At 38.6% G+C, this 17,832-nt stretch overlaps 1 protein-coding gene across 1 annotated transcript in view; it reads right to left on the bottom strand.

Moving 5' to 3' along the window:
- Window positions 1-13,716, bottom strand: part of SLC9A9 (solute carrier family 9 member A9) — a 282,029-nt gene extending 268,313 nt beyond the window's left edge. The window contains exons 1-2 of the mRNA XM_063306631.1: window positions 13,385-13,716; window positions 653-855 (exon numbers count right to left, since the gene is read on the bottom strand). Of these exons, the coding sequence (XP_063162701.1) occupies window positions 653-855; window positions 13,385-13,556 (375 nt within the window). The 5' untranslated portion in view covers window positions 13,557-13,716. The remainder of the gene's footprint in view (window positions 1-652; window positions 856-13,384) is intronic.
- Window positions 13,717-17,832: the final 4,116 nt, after the last annotated feature.

Below are 17,832 nucleotides of genomic sequence, written 5' to 3'. Positions count from 1 at the left end.
AAAAACCATGTTAGGGATAGATAATCATGGAGAATATCTATGTGGTTGCTAAGAGTTGACAAAGACTTGATGGCATGTAATCAATTAATGAACAAACAAAAGAGAGAGAGAGAGGCCCTTACCATTGGTGGCAAGTAGAAGTAACTTAAATTAGTGATTCTCCTACAAAAATGAGGAAACAGTGAAAAGACAGAGAGAAAATCAGGCAAAGGTAGAGCACTCTGGATGCATCATGGAAAATAACTGAGCAATTCAATAGAAAGAGAAGCCTCTGAGTGGTTTAGACTTAGGAACCCAAAGTGGGTTTTTCTGTTTCTATCTTGGTGGGTTGCAGATTTCTGAAGAGAGTGAATGGTGGAACTGAAGCTATGAAGGCTGAGAAAGAGACTGATAGGTTGTTTCTCATTTTTTTGCATGACATGACTTCCATGTAGAATCCTCTCATATTCATAGCAGCCTTCAAAGTGTGAAAGCAGCAGGGGTGAAATAGATCTGCTTATTTTCTGATTGCAAGTAAATATTAATCAAGTTGGGGAATAAATTGCTTGGGCCATACATTTAAGTTACTCTGGTTTTCTTCTTAGGAGCATTATGATCAATCAGAAATAATACTAATGTAAGGTCATCTACACTGAGAGGACAATTATCTTACCTTTTGCAGCATTGCATTCCCTTGGTGTGCATTGATATTAAGCTGGCTGATTTCCCTTCTGTACTGATATTCATACACTTGATTTGTGATGTTGACAAGCAAGGTGGGCAAGCCAGCCTTCAGCCTGTCACAGTCATAGACATTTCCAATTTCAAAATCAGAGGGTGTTGTGGCATATCGTAAAATTAATCCCATGATGAGACCTAGAGAGGCAAAGAGAGAGCCCATTAAAAATAGAGGGGTCTTTCCCCAAAGCAAAATGGCTGTGCATGCACATACATGAGAGACAGCTGGGAGCAGCTTCTGAAGCAGCTACTCAAGCCTAGAAAATGATGCAGCTAATGGGACACTCACAAAACACACCACCCTTTGTATCAGTTAATGTGCTTTGTGGCTGGTCCCACACATTTTGAAGTACTTCTTTCAAATAATTTGCACAGCATCATGGCATATCAAAGCACAATGCCAATAAGCACACATTCTCTTAAAAAAAGCATGTCACAACATGTGTAAACTGCATTAGAAATACTGAATAATGAAGCCATTTCTTCTGAATACTGGCTAACTCCTTTCCTGCCTTTTTCTTTTGAAATTTTATTAAGCATTACTTACAAACAAAAATTCCAACTTAGTGTGGCCAAAAGCATAGAATTCTGGGAGTTGTAGTCCCAATAGATATTTGACAGCACAAAGCTGGAGAAGGCTGCTTAAAAAAGTGAAAGCTGAGATCATCAGGATGCCAGATTCTGTGCTTGCATAACAATAATTATGGAACTGCAATATACACATCAACCTACCTGCCCTGGATATAAAAACTGCAAATATTAACTTCTGTTACGCAATTGCAGGGGTTCCTAACCTGACATCCAGGAACACCTTAGAAGTCTATTGATAGATTTCAGGGGTCTGTGAACTTGGATGGGAAAGAAATTACAACTTTCTCTTCAATAACCTCTACTGAATTTTAGCTTTTTGTTCAATAATGCATGTAGGAAACAAAGTAATGCATGGCCTCTAAATTCCAAAAATGTTTGTTAATTTCAATAAATCTCATTATCTAAAATAATTATACCCCAGAAAAGGGTACTGTATTGTTATTCATTAATAAAGAAATTAATAAAGAACCACCTATATTATTTATACACACACACACATACAGTGTATGTGTGTATATATATATATATAAATAACACACTTCATTTGAGCATAATTGGTTTCCTATGTAATACAATCTGTATATATTTTATTTTATGCAGTTAAAATAAAAAGTACAGTTAAAGTGTACAGTTAAAAGTACACTTTTCTGAGAAAGGGTTTCACCAGACTTTTAAAGAGGTCCATGGCACACAAAGATTAAGAACTCCATAATCACAGTGTTGACTTTCTCCATGCCAGCTCTCTATTTCCCAGAATACTGGATTTGCCAAATATGGCTAACCAGAATTAATGAAAAGAGAAAAAAAAGGCATGAAAGACACATAAGAAGAAAAGGTAGAGCATATTTTTGTTTGTATAATTTATTGAAGGTAAGCCATACCTTAGACAACTTCAATGGATGACAAGCTATATGTTCAACTTTACTCTCCTAAATGCTTTTAATAAACCAACATAGCATTTTTCAGCAAAGGATCGTTACCTTGTCGTGGTGCTGGAGCTTGAGCACCTCATTGATGTCATGAGCTAAACTGTGAAGGGCCACCCAAGATGGGAAGGTCATGACAGAGAGGTCAGACTAAATGTGATCCCTGGGGAAGGTAATGGCAACCCACCCCAGTATTCTTGCCGTGAAAACTAAATGGATCAGTACAACCAGAGATATGTCAGTATACCATTGGAAGATGAGACTCCCAGGTAGGAAGATGGTCAAAATGCTACTGGGGAGGAACAGAGGATGAGTTCAACTAGCCCCAGACGTGATGACGCAGCTAGCTCAATGCCGAAAGGACGGCTAGAGGCTGACGGTGCTGGTGGTGAATGGCGAATCCGATGTTCTAAGGATCAACACACCATTGGAACCTGGAATGTAAGATCTATGAGCCAGGGCAAATTGGATGTGGTTATTGGTGAGATGTCAAGATTAAAGATAGACATTTTGGGCATCAGTGAACTGAGATGGACAGGAATGGGCCACTTCACATCAAATGACCACCAGATCTACTACTGTGGACAAGAGGACCACAGAAGAAATGGAGTAGCCTTCATAATTAATAGTAAAGTGGCTAAAACAGTGCTTGGATACAATCCAAAAAATGATAGAATGATCTCAATTTGAATTCAAATTGAGGCGTGTTGTCCAGCATCTACTGGACAACACGCCTAAAAGACATGTTATTTTCATCACGGGAGATCTAACATCACAGTGATCCAAATATATGCCCCAACCACAGATGCTGAAGAAGCTGAAGTAGAGCAGTTCTATGAGGATCTGCAGCATCTACTGGACAACACGCCTAAAAGACATGTTATTTTCATCACGGGAGACTGGAATGCTAAGGTGGGCAGTCAAATGACACCTGGAATTACAAGTAAGCATGGCCTGGGAGAACAAAACGAAGCAGGACATAGGCTGATAGAATTTTGCCAAGACAACTCACTCTGCATAACAAACACTCTCTTCCAACAACCTAAGGGACGGCTTTATACATGGACTTCACCAGATGGACAACACCGAAATCAGATTGACTACATCCTTTGCAGCCAAAGGTGGCGGACATCTATACAGTTGGTAAAAACAAGACCTGGAGCTGACTGTAGTTCAGATCACGAACTGCTTCTTGCACAATTTAGGATCAGACTAAAGAGATTAGGGAAGACCCACAGATCAGCTAGATATGAGCTCACTAATATTCCTAAGGAATATGCAGTGGAGGTGAAGAATCGATTTAAGGGACTGGACTTAGTAGATAGGGTCCCGGAGGAACTATGGACAGAAATCCGCAACATTGTTCAGGAGGCGGCAACAAAATACATCCCAAAGAAAGAGAAAACCAAGAAGGCAAAATGGCTGTCTGCTGAGACACTAGAAGTAGCCCAAGAAAGAAGGAAAGCAAAAGGCAACAGCGATAGGGGGAGATATGCTCAATTAAATGCAAAATTCCAGAGGCTAGCCAGAAGAGATAAGGAATTATTTTTAAACAAGCAATGCATGGAAGTGGAAGAAGACAATAGAATAGGAAGGACAAGAGACCTCTTCCAGAAAATTAGAAACATTGGAGGTAAATTCCAGGCAAAAATGGGCATGATCAAAAACGAAGATGGCAAGGACCTAACAGAAGAAGAAGAGATCAAGAAAAGGTGGCAAGAATATACAGAAGATCTGTATAGGAAGGATAGCAATATCGGGGATAGCTTTGATGGTGTGGTCAGTGAGCTAGAGCCAGACATCCTGAAGAGTGAGGTTGAGTGGGCCTTAAGAAGCATCGCTAATAACAAGGCAGCAGGAGACGACGGTATCCCAGCTGAATTGTTCAAAATATTATGAGATGATGCTGTCAAGGTAATGCATGCTATATGCCAGCAAATCTGGAAAACACAAGAATGGCCATCAGATTGGAAAAAATCAACTTATATCCCCATACCAAAAAAGGGAAACACTAAACTATCGAACAGTGGCCCTCATTTCACATGCCAGTAAGGTAATGCTCAAGATCCTGCAAGGTAGACTTCAGCAATTCATGGAGCGAGAATTGCCAGATGTACAAGCTGGGTTTAGAAAAGGCAGAGGAACTAGGGACCAAACTGCCAATATCCGCTGGATAATGGAGAAAGCCAGGGAGTTTAAGAAAAAACATCTATTTCTGTTTTATTGACTATTCTAAAGCCTTTGACTGTGTGGACCATAACAAATTGTGGCAAGTTCTTAGCGGTATGGGGATATCAAGTCATCTTGTCTGTCTCCTGAGGAATCTGTATAATGACCAAGTAGCAACAGTAAGAACAGACCACGGAACAACGGAATGGTTTAAGATTGGGAAAGAAGTACAGCAGGGTTGTATACTCTGACCCTACCTATTCAAATTGTACGCAGAACACATCATGCAACAAACTCCAGCCTTGGGCTTGAGGAATCCAAGGCTGGATTAAAATTGCTGGAAGAAATATTAACAATCTCAGATATGCAGATGATACCACTTTGATGGCTGAAAGCGCAGAGGAACTGAGGAGCCTTATGATGAAGGTGAAAGAAGAAAGTGCAAAAGCTGGCTTGCAGCTAAACCTCAAAAAAACCAAGATTATGGCAACCAGCTTGATTGATAACTGGCAAACAGAGGGAGAAAACGTAGAGGCAGTGAAAAACTTTGTATTTCTAGGTGCGAAGATTACTGCAGATGCTGACTGCAGTCAGGAAATCAGAAGACGTTCAATCCTTGGGAGAAGAGCAATGACAAATCTCGATAAAATAGTGAAGAGCAGAGACATCACACTGACAACAAAGGTCCGCAGAGTTAAAGCAATGGTATTCCCTGTAGTAACATATGGCTGTGAGAGCTGGACCATAAGGAAGGCTGAGCGAAGGAAGATCGATGCTTTTGAACTGTGGTGTTGGAGGAAAATTCTGAGAGTGCCTTGGACTGCAAGAAGATCAAACCAGTCCATCCTCCAGGAAATAAAGCCAGACTGCTCACTTGAGGGAATGATATTAAAGGCAAAACTGAAATACTTTGGCCACATAATGAGAAGACAGGACACCCTAGAGAAGATGCTGATGCTAGGGAGAATGGAAAGCAAAAGGAAGAAGGGCCGACCAAGGGCAAGATGGATAGATGATATTCTAGAGGTGATGGACTCGTCCCTGGGGGAGCTGGGGGTGTTGATGACCGACAGGAAGCTCTGGCGTGGGCTGGTCCATGAAGTCACGAAGAGTCGGAAGCAACTGAACGAATAAACAACAAGCATTTTTACAGTGGATGTGTGTGTCTTCTATAGAAGTAAAAGGTAGATAGTGTGAAAAGTATACCTCTGATTTTGAAGGAGGAGGAGAGTATTACAGTATATCTAATCACATGTGTGAAAAAGTTGATTCAAAACAAATGCCAAGCAGAAGTATTACCAAAGTTCTTATAGCTCTTAAAGGTATTGCAATTCACCAAAGTGTTATTTCATAAATGCAGTGTTGTGGCCTTCTAGGCCTTATTCTCACTGTGGCTCAGCATTACCAGTCAATATTGGGCATGGCCCCCATGCATCATAAATTATGAAGCACATGGCTCTTTCTTTGAAGTGACTGCGGCCTCCAGAGCAGTGCTTTCAATGCTTATCATGTAGTGTAAGACTACAAAAAGGGAGTGGGTTGTGGAAAACACTGATTTGTCTCTTTTTGATGTGGTTGCACATCATGTACTTTCTTCTGCTTTCAGGTTGCCTATCTTATGGAATTAAATAAGTAACCAACCCATAGTTTTCTGAAAAGTTTCAATCATGTAAAATGGCAAAATAAAAATTCTATTCCATCCATCTTGTTTTAAAAAAGAAAATGCCAAAGTGTGGATCAATATAGAAGTTGTACTAATTTTATATGTATTTCCACAATTCTTATGATAGAACAGTATGTCTGTGGATTGGGATCTCTGCAAATAAGATTTATATTTTGATTGCAAGGAAGGCACAGCCCAAAGACAAATTAGTTGTGCTGTGAGTAATCTCCAGATGTACTTTTCTATTCTGGCTTTGATCGAGTACAAGGATTTCACTTCCAAATGAAAAAGTTAATTTCTTTTTCATGCTTTCTTTCTGGTTGATCAGTAACAGACTTGAACTTTTAAAACAGCACATCAATTCCTTTCTGCTTCAAAGTTCAGCTTATTGTTATATGTAATAAGATTGTTATAGGTCTTCATGAAAACATCTTAGTTTACATTCATCCCATTTCTTGTATCCACATGGTAGAAGTACAGTATTTGTTCTGGACCATGTCAGTTACTAAGAAAATCACTGCTATTATAACAGGCAAAAGAGAAATCCTATATATTTCAGGGACACTTTTGAAATAATATGTGCAGCAACTCGCCACGTACAAAGGTTTACTGAACTATATTCTCTTGGTAAAAGATTGATTGATCAGCTTTATATTATGAGATACGAAAGTATTATGAAAAATAGAATTACACTTTTATTAATATGAAGAAATATTGTTTGGATAAGGGAGAGTTAAGGAGCAAAGAATGACTACATAAAGTTCCTGAGAAGCTAGGGCCAAGCTACCAGTTATATCTTCTGTTACAAAAATTACAGATAAGTGGAGAATGGACAGAAAATCAGGCATGGACAAATCCATTTGCTTTTTATAATGTTCACATGTTTTCAGGGACAACTTTTTCTACCCTCTGATCATTTGCTAAATAAGACAGCATTAAATCATGGATTTAAAGGAAAAATTGGATTAAACTAATTGGAATGTGTTTGATTACAGTATTAGGCTAAATTAATAATAGTAACAGGAGCAATTAAATCAGAATTCCCAATTCAAATATAATGCTAAACAAAATAAATATCAGTCCAAGTAGACTACATTTCTTCATGTAGTCACATAGCAGGGGTGGAGCAAGCCAAGGCTCTTGCTCACATTCACTGAAACCAGGGTGGACAACCTGAAACCTCAGGGCTGCAAGCAGCCCCAGCCCCACTTTCTGTAGCCCTCAGAGCAAGTGCTAGAATAAAATCTTCAAGGACCTTGGATATTCTCATATTCATATCCCTGACAATAAATGCTTATTTTAATAAAAAGGTGTAAAGTAATTCAATTAAGACAAATTATAATGTTTGATTTAGCTGTTTTCATTTTCATTTTTGTATTATCAGAGTTAAATTATTTTCATAGGCCTTTGGGAGCTAATTAGGTCCTGGGCAGAGTACCCATTGTGCCCTACTGAAAGCCACCTCCAAAATTCCGTGGTGCAATTGCTGAGAATTAGGAGTATGGTTTCCCATCATTGTCATACAAAAGACAAGAACATTATTGAGTAACCCTAAATAGGCTTTACGCAGACTAAAAAGGAATGACTCAACCATATGGGAAAAAGAAATGGAAAACCCCAGTCCCACTTACCTGCATAAGACAATCACCCTCCTTTTTTATAACTGTCCATACAATGTGATGTTTGTCCTCATCATAAATATTAAATACAGCCTTCAGCCTCCACCTCTATTCCTGAGTTCAAATCATTCATGAAGCAGCATAACTGGGATGGCAAAATGATTCTCTAGAGTTTGCCAAAGTACAATTTCATTAGTAAGAAAGCCATTTATGACAATGCTCAGAATTGTACTTTAGCAATAACTGAAAGGTCATATGTTACCAAACCCTGCATTAAACAGGGTATAACCTATCTATGGTTGCTAAGAGTCAATACCAACCATTGATTGGTGGTACCTAGTTCATCAATCATTCAATCAATTCCACCCACAAAAAAGGTAGGAGTGGAGCCATGGTAAACAGTGCCTCCAACTGCAACCCTCACAGTTGGTACCCAAAGGATACCATGGTTGATGGTACTGAAGACTGCTGAGACTTCCAATACAGCAAGGAGAGATACAGTCCTCCCAACAGGAACCCGATGAAGGTCACCTACCAGAATGACCAATACTTTTTCCATTCCATGTCCAAGCCTGAATCCTGACTGAAAAGGATCTAGATAAAGTAAATTGTTTCCTAAAAAATCCCTTGTAACTGATTCTTCTTTTCCCTTTCAATGACCTTTTCCAAGAGAAGAAGGTACGAGTCTAAATGGAAGTTGTCCAAAATGGTTGGATTGAGAAATGGTCTCTTTAGGAGAGAACAGATTAATCATATTCCAAATCCAGCTGACGTCACCCCTCACTTCTGTCTGAAGAAACCAGGGTGGGCATGAGCACAATCCACAAGTGGAGAAGCTTATACTACGTCCACTTTCTCTATACATCTCCCTACCACTTCCTTGGGTTCCACAATTCTAAACACTCCTAGCTCACGTTAGAAGATGTTGCCCTATTCATTTTACCTGGTTCTGCTCAATTGGTGTCTAACCTTGAGCAAATATTTTATCTGCAAAGAAACCCACAGAACGTCACAGTGGCTTGCTGGCACCTCATCCTCCTCATCCTTCCCCAATGAAATCCAGGCTGTCCTGAACAAGGCTTCCTGTTGGGAATTTGTAGATGGAATACAAATGGAAAAAATGCTTCATCACTCTTATCACTACAGTACTTAGGTATACGCCAGTGCTCAGTCAGAAACACTTCTAGTTTTATGCCACAATTGCTCTTTGTATTTTTTTACCCACTTTATCTCTGAGAACCAGGGAGCTGGATAAGATCAACAAGTGAAAAGAAGTCTCACAGGGGCACTCTTGTCAAGAGCACTGATTGTCTCCTTGTACCAGAGGTCAGTCAGATTCAGAACTGAGCTGCCCATCATGTGGATGAGAAATTCCCCACACAGAGTTTAGGCAACTATCTATTAGGCATCTGGGAGCAGATCATCCTAATAAGTACACCACCCTTGGGGGTTATGCAGCTTGACCAGAAAGTGATCCGAACAGAGCAAAGGAGAGATGGTTATGTCTGATTCATTTTCATATCACATCTCATCTGGTCTGAAAAGAAAATCAGATCAGTGTGTGTCCATTCTCATTAAATGGGGCTGAGATTACTGGTACAACCCATGGTCAGTAAGGAAGCCATGAAATCCTGAGTCATCCCTGCCCCTACTTCTAAGGCATGAGTTCTAAAGCATTGAAATCCTGGGCAACTACAACACTGGCCCAGTGAGGAAGCTGAAGAGCTCTAGGAGGGCCACTGATAACCAGCAATGTGGATTGGACCCTAGCAGAAGCTCTAGCTTATCCCTACAGCTGGCCACCTCTTGGGCAGTGCTATTCATCACTGCTATAGTTTCTTTCATTCTGCAGCTCCAGTGTAACGTTCCATTGATCAAAGGAAACAGACTAAAGTTAGAAGTTTATATGACAGAGCAGCCATTCCTGCTTTATCCCCAGGATACTTAGCTAAAGATGAAACCTTATCTGCCACAGTGCTGCTTGAAAAGTGTCAGGTGACTGACACAATGGGATTAGATTAAATACGTCATTTTATATTTTCCTATTAATCTAGTAAATTCTTCAGAAATGTGGGGATCAAGTGTGATCCTTTGGTTTTGGGATACAGCATATGCTGTGTGATATTCATAGACTCTTGGGCTCCATCCAGGAATGACTTGCAATGGAAGCAAACTAAAGGAGGCCTCAGCTGATAAAATCTCCCTTGTGTAAAATTTAAAGTGGGGCCAGTGTTAATGGTTGCTTACATTACCTCACATATTGTAAAAGAACCCAATCAAATTCATGAATATTTCAGAGAGACAAGAATGTGGATGCAACAGTCAGTGATCTGGGATATTTTGTTGAATTTGGAAAGAAAAATGAAAATTTTCAGGCCTAAACACTTCTGTAGTCAGCGCAGTGGAATATCAACAATTCTATCAACTGTTAACTGAGAGACTTATTTTAAAAAAATAACATACAAGAAATAAAAAGGATAATATATTTTATGAAAAACAACCCTTTGTTAAAAGATAATTCAAGCAGAACAATTGTGAAAGAATAGATGTGAATTGCAAACAATTATTTAATATCAACTTTTAATGAACTTATTTGCACTGACGTTATTCTTTAATAGGACTCATAAAATATTCCAGTATGAATATATTCCTGACTGTGGTCTTGCATGGTTACATTTCTGTTCCATTAATACATTGCACTAAGACCATGGTGGCGACCCACTATCCAAGGGCAAAGATTGTGCCCTTGAAATTAGGTGGCAAAATGGTGAATTTTCAGTGAGGTACTTTTTGTTGTAAAAGTCAGGATGAGGATGGAAGTGGAAGGCCTCTAGGAGGCAAACTGCTTCAATTTCTACCCTTAATACCCCCTTAATTCCATGACAAACATTCAAACATTTTGCCACTGAATTTCAGTGGTGTCATTTCCAGGTATTTTGGATGATTCTGAAGTGTACAAATGGAAGCATTCCCAACTTTTAAACCTTAGAAAAACTCACAAAGTACATAAAACAATCAGTTCTGCTACTTCCTGTATATAACACCCTTTGGTAATGTCACATCCATCCCTCCAACCTGTGGAAGTGTTGTCACCCTGAACTAATATATACAGGTAGTCCTTGCTTAGTGACTGCCTCAGACAGTGACTGCTCACAGTTACGATGGTGACAAAAAAGTAACTTTGCAACCAACACCCACATTTACAACCTTCACAGCATCTCTCTCAGTCACATGCTTGCCATTATAGTCAGTCAGTACACGTTGTCCTGTATAAAATCATAAGCACAAGCATGGTCATGTGGTTTTTCACTTAGCAACTGCCTCACTTAATGACCAAGTTGCTGGTCCCGTTAAATGAGGATTAGATGTAATGTGATATACTTTTGACAAAACGCATTGTGTGCATTCAGTTATTTTGGTCAGTAAACTAACATATCAACCAGATTACTTAACCAGAAACCATGCTGTTTAAGGTTTAAACAAATCATGATTTAGCAAGGTGCCTGAACTCAGCCACAAACTATTGTGTATAGAGGCAACATTGCTTCTACAAGCACTTATGTATTCCCTGACACCTCCTTTGATGCTGTCAGGCTCCCTGCCCACCAGTCTTTGAATTAAAAACATGAAATATTTGCTTTCACGAATGCCTCTGGGCCCTAATAACATCCAATTAGGATGGCAGAAAGCATACAGTGGGGCTAGTCTGAGTTTTGATACATGACTGGCTTGTGACTAGTTGGTAGCCATTTTGTGGGTGTACCCACTATGGGCTTTCAAAGTTCCAGATGTGGCCCTGGCCCCAAAACTTTCAGCCTTTGGTACAGCATGATTGCTTGCAAGCTCTGATCTAACCCTCCCCTCCAAGCATCAACACCACCTTCTTGCTTGTCAAACACTACTGAGTGCTTGGTATACTGCAATGCTGCCAGGTCATGCATTTCCAAGTAGCAAATTCTGAGGGCTTAGAGCAGTGTTTCTCAACCTTGGCAATTTTTAAGATGTGTGGACTTCAACTCCCAGAATTCCCCAGCCATGTTGGCTTAGAGAAATGGTATGTTGAAATCTACTGTATATTACATATCACCAAACTGAACAGACTTATGTGAAAGGAAGAATGAAAAATACTCAAACCCCAGAATAGTACAATTCTCCAAGCTGGCTGGAAAACCTAGGATGTGGTAGATGCTAACCTGGGGAAGGGGAAGGTATGGGTTGTGGAGCTCCACATTCCATCCTTGAGATCAGCCCTCACCACTGATACCCTGAGCATGAGTCTGAAGGGAGGTTCTGAGTGTGTTCAGTTGAACATACTTCAATCCTTCTCTTGGCCTATTCTGCAGAATTTCTTCAAAATGTACAAGAGACAGGGCCAAAAAGAGCAGCATAGGACCAGTATTTGCTCTCCTAGTTCTTCTCAGATCTGAGCTCTTGGACTCACATTGGTTTATTTGCTCATTTAAGGAGCAAAGTGCTCTTTTAGACCTGCACCTTGAAACAATAAAACAGCTATAGCTATTTTTGCATATAGAGAAGACACTACACTTCACCTTCTTAGTAGAAGAGTCTTTGGGGCATTCATACACATAGCTAGAAAATTTCAGGAATTCTTCAAAGCAATCTTGCAAAATTTAACTGGCTGTGATGTTCCATACTCTTAATGAGTGCATCTATGGGAGCACTTCATCTCAGTGAATTATTTACAAGCACCTACTGAATATTGCTTATATGGATGGAGCACATGTGTTCCTTCAGATGCTAATAAAGTATAACTTCTAGATGCCTGGCTAATGATGCAACATGCTGGGAGCTATAGCTGGAGGTCCAGAGTCTCCATCCTTGGCTTGTATCTATCTGTTCATATATACATAGACATGCATGAACTTTATTGTCTTCTTTTATATGTTTATCAAGGCTGAGATCTCGCTGGTTGCAAAAGACTTCATTTTCTCACCACAAAGGGAAATGAACATAAGAACAATTTTTTAAAAATCAATCTACATCGCACTATGACACATAAGACCTTATACTTACTTAGTATGTGTTTCTTAGCTGTGGTGTTCGAAGAAGATCCTTACATACGGTTTCCACATGAAACACAGGAAACCCACAGCATTTTTTTAAAGTAAGCTACAAAAGGCAAGAGGGAGTAAAAACTAACTGGAGAGTCTCATTTTTCACTGTCTTTTTTCAAGCAAGCAACAACACTACAGATGTTCACATTTCTGAAACTACATCAGACTATGAAGCTGAACCCTAGAAAATTCTCCCTGCTTCTAATAAAGACTTGATTTGCCACCATCTGTTATAATGATAGACAAATGTCACCCAATACTCTTGATCATACTGTTAAAACATACAGTCTTTTTAAACCGGACTAGTGTTACAGTAAGTAATTAGTTTGGAAATTTAGTATGTTCAGCAAAAACAATTTTGTTGGCAGTGTGTGCATGACATTTGATTCCTTGACAAGATTTCTTCTAACTTTTCGTATGAGAGAAAAAAGAGAGAGTGAAAGAGACAGAAGGGATGAATTGCCTTTTTTTCTTTCTTCTACTTCTTAATAGTCTTGCAACTTTTAAATTAACACATTTTTCTTGTTGGAGATTTTATTCACACATAAGTTTAAACATTTAATGAAGCCCTCTGTGCAAAAAGTTTAAATGCTAAAGCACAGCTTTTTCAGTGAAAACACTCACCGTAAACCATGGCACCTCCTGTTTCGTGCAAAAAGCGGAATCTGTGATTTTTAAACAGCCAGATTGTAAGGATCGTGAGGATGAGCAAAAAATTAAAGACCAACAGCTCCACAGCACCCTGATGATAAAAATGTTCCTCATCTTTTATTGACTGCAATTTCCTCAACTTCATCTTGCTTTATTCGCACTACTCTATAAACTTCCTTAACAAAATAGCTGAAAAATGGAAACAAAAGAAAACTCCACAGGTTAAATACTGAATGCCTGCTTTTGTAAAAGAAAAGTCTAGACACATAAAAAAGCACAACAAACACATCTGCTTTATTTGCAGCCTCTCGGCACACTGCCACAGCTCAGAATTCAACTGGATTCTGGTTACAACTTCCTGTTTTCTTCTTAAAGCTGTCCTGTCTCATTTTTTATCTTGAAGCTTCACTAATGTTTTCTTTTTTCCTTTAGGAAGGGAGGGGTTGGCTGTGTTTGCTGTTGCAAACAGAGATAGATAGATAGATAGATAGATAGATAGATAGATAGATAGATAGATAGATAGATAGATAGATAGATAGATAGATAGAAAATAAAGTGTAAAGAAACACTAAATACTGTATATTATAAAATTGTTATATTTTAAGTAAAAAATAGTGGCCACTATTGTTTTAAATTTTAAAGTTTTATTAACATTAAAGCAGGACCTTGGAGACTGTCTTCACACAACATGGTTATCCATGGATTACCTTGGTGTGATTTACTGAATTAATCCAGTTGCTGTGTTTACAGAACACAATAAACTAAAAAAAATAGGTATTCCGGCTGAATTTGCAAAAGCATTGAGCCAGGGATATTTTATCATATCTTGCTGTGTGTACCCAGCAAGAAAACTTAATGTTGGTTAATTATTTCTAGAACTCTTCTCCTGCAGTTATACAAATGGGAAGCCTGAATTCAGTGTCTTCAGTGTTGTCTCTCATAATACACTAACCCTGGGTTAAATTAATTAGTCTAAAGGCCTGGACTCACACAATATACTGGTATCTTGCTGGACTGTCTGTAAGGGTTGGGGATAACTTTTACTGTGATTCTGTTCCTATCTGAGGAAGACATCCAAGTGGATAATGATGGTGGCTCAGCTCTAGAGACCTTGATTGGTTTCATGTGGGGTTCTGCAGAAACAGTGCTTTCTTTTATGTTACTTAAAATCTCTGTAACCACTGGGAAAGGTTATCATTGGTTCTGGGTGAGAAGTAGTATGATGATGACACCCAATTATATATCACAATCCTGGGCTAAATTGGAAAAGCCATGGAAAGCCTGAATCAGTCAGGATGGGGCAAAACAAGGTCATATGAAATGTAACCAAGATAGAGATGCTATTTGTCACTGAACATCTGGGAATTTGAAAATCTCTGTCTGGACAATTATTATAAAGAGGATATACTTCTCTCAAAGAAGTTGGCTGGTGATTTGCAAGGTCCTCTGCTTAAACAGAGGATGCACCAGGTATGATCCTACCCAGACTAGGATGCCTTGGTGACTGGCCTTGGGTACCATGTGGTTGAACAATTGTAACAGACTCATCATGGAACTGCTTTGGAGATGACTCAACATCTGCAGTTAGTTCAGAATGCAGCAGCCAGACTGTTGGTGGGGCAACTTTACCAGTGTAGGATAACACAGATTTTAAGATCACAACACTGTTTATAATTAAGCTTTTGGACTCAATGTAGAAGTCTAGTTATCATCTATAAAACTGTATACAGCGTAGCGGCAGAATGAACGAGGCACTTATCAAAATTGAATCTGTCCATCTGATCTGAATAACTTAAAGAGTGCCTGCTAAGGTCAGTTCCTACCCATCCCTTATTTCAGGAAGTTCTCCACAGCTAATTCTTTGGAGGTAAAATACAGTGCAAAGTACAAGAAAGGAATGATTCAGTAGTCTAGTTTACATTGGTCTGCTTTCCAGAGCATAACACTTTCCCCAAGGATTAATCTGTACCTTGGGAAAGGTATATAGGAAGGTACCATCTGATAAAATAGCACATAATCTACATTACTTGTTTGCATTGTCTAAAGTCACAAAAGCATACCAGCACATGAAAAATGAGGAATGTTAGGAAAAACTTCCTTTTTACCAAATTCCACTGGATCAAAAACAAAAGTGAGTATAGGGGAAAGAGCTTGATGAAGACAGTCAACTGAGTGCGCAGGACTGTTAGATGGTCATCTGAGAATTTAGGGTGGATAAACTCTTTGTTTGCTTCTAATGATACCATTGGAATGAGTACATTCTGGATCTTTCCCTTTTGCTGCCATAGTTATCACCAGTGCAGCAAACATAAAATTAAGTGTAATGGGGGAGGAGCCTGGAGGAGGCAGACAGTTGGGCATATAAATTGCTGGACTTCGGGAAGATTGAAAGCGATCTGAAATTCATCATGCTTTCAATGATATCATAGAGTACATTGAAGTTCAGCATTGGATTTGAACCAATGAAACTATTTTCTGAGCTTCTGAAAGAAGAATTTGGAGCCTATTTCCAAGCCTCCATATGGGGAGTTAATGGACATTGGCTAAATACACATTTGCTGCATTCCTAGGCATTTTTTCCTAAGCAGTGAATATAAGTTCAGCCATTGCTGATTAGCTCTCCATTGAAAATAAGCTCATCTCTTCTTTGGGAAATTTATGAATATCTGAGTCTCAAACTCCTAAAATTAGACTACAAAGTTGAGAAATAAGTAGGTCTTCCCTCAGTATACAAAGTCCTTCCCCTGGCACTCCCCCCAAATCTAGCATAGAAGGCAATATTGGCCAAGAAACTTTATTTCTGTTCATTTTTTCCAGAACTAACTCTTCCATAAATGATTTGGGATTTAGCTGGAAATAGCTTGCACTTTCCAAGTTTGGATGTTCATTTTTTTAATGCCAATACATGTATAGATTTACAGGGGTGAGAGAAGAATTTTACAAGTAGAGGAATATTGAAGAGAGGCAAGACAGTGATAAACTTGGCCCTGGAAGAAGGATGTATTGACTATTCCCAACCGCTGAGTTTCAGAACAGAAGAGAAATAACAAATGAAAGGACATTTCCTTAGGCTTTTATGTGTAGCTATTTGTTACATAATCAGAAAAAAATAATCATTTACCTGTGAAGAAAATTCTTAAAGAAAACTAAGAGCTAATTTAGAAAGATGTTAAATAATTACAAGACCAGTTTGTCAGTTATTTATGTATGACTGGCAATTGCTGAATATATAATTTTTTTCTTTAAAAAAAAGGAGATTTTATAAAACAGTTTGGATGAAATACTTAAACCACACAGAATCTTACTATTTTCTGAACATTTGTATCCTACTGTACTAATACGGATTTGATTCAGATATTGGAAACATTCACTTGCATTAAAGCTTTTCCTCTGTATTATTATTTTAATTTTAAAGAAATATGTAATGGATTACTATCAAAGACCAAATGCCAGATCATGTAATTGTAATCCTAGTTAAATAGGTGCTGTTAGATCTTTTGATCTACTGTAGTTCTAATATAGAATAACAGAATGCTTTAAGAACTCTAGACTAAAATTCATGACATCATTAGAGATGAAGCAAACGAAATATATTGAAAAGGAAAAAGCCAAAGAAGGTGAAATGGCTGTCTGTTGACATACTGGAAATAGCTGATAAAAGGTGGAAGGTGAAAGGATTTGTCTAACTAATCACTGAGTTCAAGAGAAGAACAAGAAGAGACAAGGAATTAAATTTCATTCTTCCTTTGTTTTTTCTTTATAAAGTGTTAGCTACTGCAGATGTTGGTGAGGTGAAAGGTGAAAGGTCCCCTGTGCAAGCACCGAGTCATGTCTGACCCTTTGGGGGGATGCCACTTTTAGAATGTTTTCTTGGCAGACTACCGCGGGGTGGTTTGCCATTGCCTTCCCCAGCAAGTTGGGTACTCATTTTACTGACATCAGAAGGATGGAAGGCTGAGTCAACCTGAGCCGGCTACCTGACAATGTGGGTTACTCTTGGAGTAACAACACAGAGTTACAATCAGGCCTTAAACTCTTTATAGCTGTCCAAATCTTATCTTTTCTACCTCTCTGGAATCAGAGATAACTGCCTGTTTTCTTCTCTTGTATAATAACATTTATTTCATATTTCCCTGAAGAATAAACTCAGAAATATCTTATATTCCAATACTCAAAACAAGTTGGTGTTAAATGTCTTAGGAACAGAAAGTCATTTTTACACAGTGCAGACATATGTAAAACAATATTTTGCACCTATGATTTTTGTTTCATGTAAGGACACTATGAATGTCAAAACACAATTCTCCAAGAAAAAGAGTTTTTGTTAATATATTCAACATGCAAAATCCAATAACACTTTGTTATATTTTTGCATGCTGAATGTATTAACCTCTTGGCAATTAATACTGAGAGTGAGTTTG

This window comes from Candoia aspera, chromosome 6 (genome assembly GCF_035149785.1).
Source record: "Candoia aspera isolate rCanAsp1 chromosome 6, rCanAsp1.hap2, whole genome shotgun sequence".
In the NCBI taxonomy this organism is placed as follows: Eukaryota; Metazoa; Chordata; class Lepidosauria; order Squamata; family Boidae; genus Candoia; species Candoia aspera.
The sequence above is the reverse complement of the archived record's forward strand: the minus strand, read 5'-3'. Positions and strand labels throughout refer to the sequence as shown.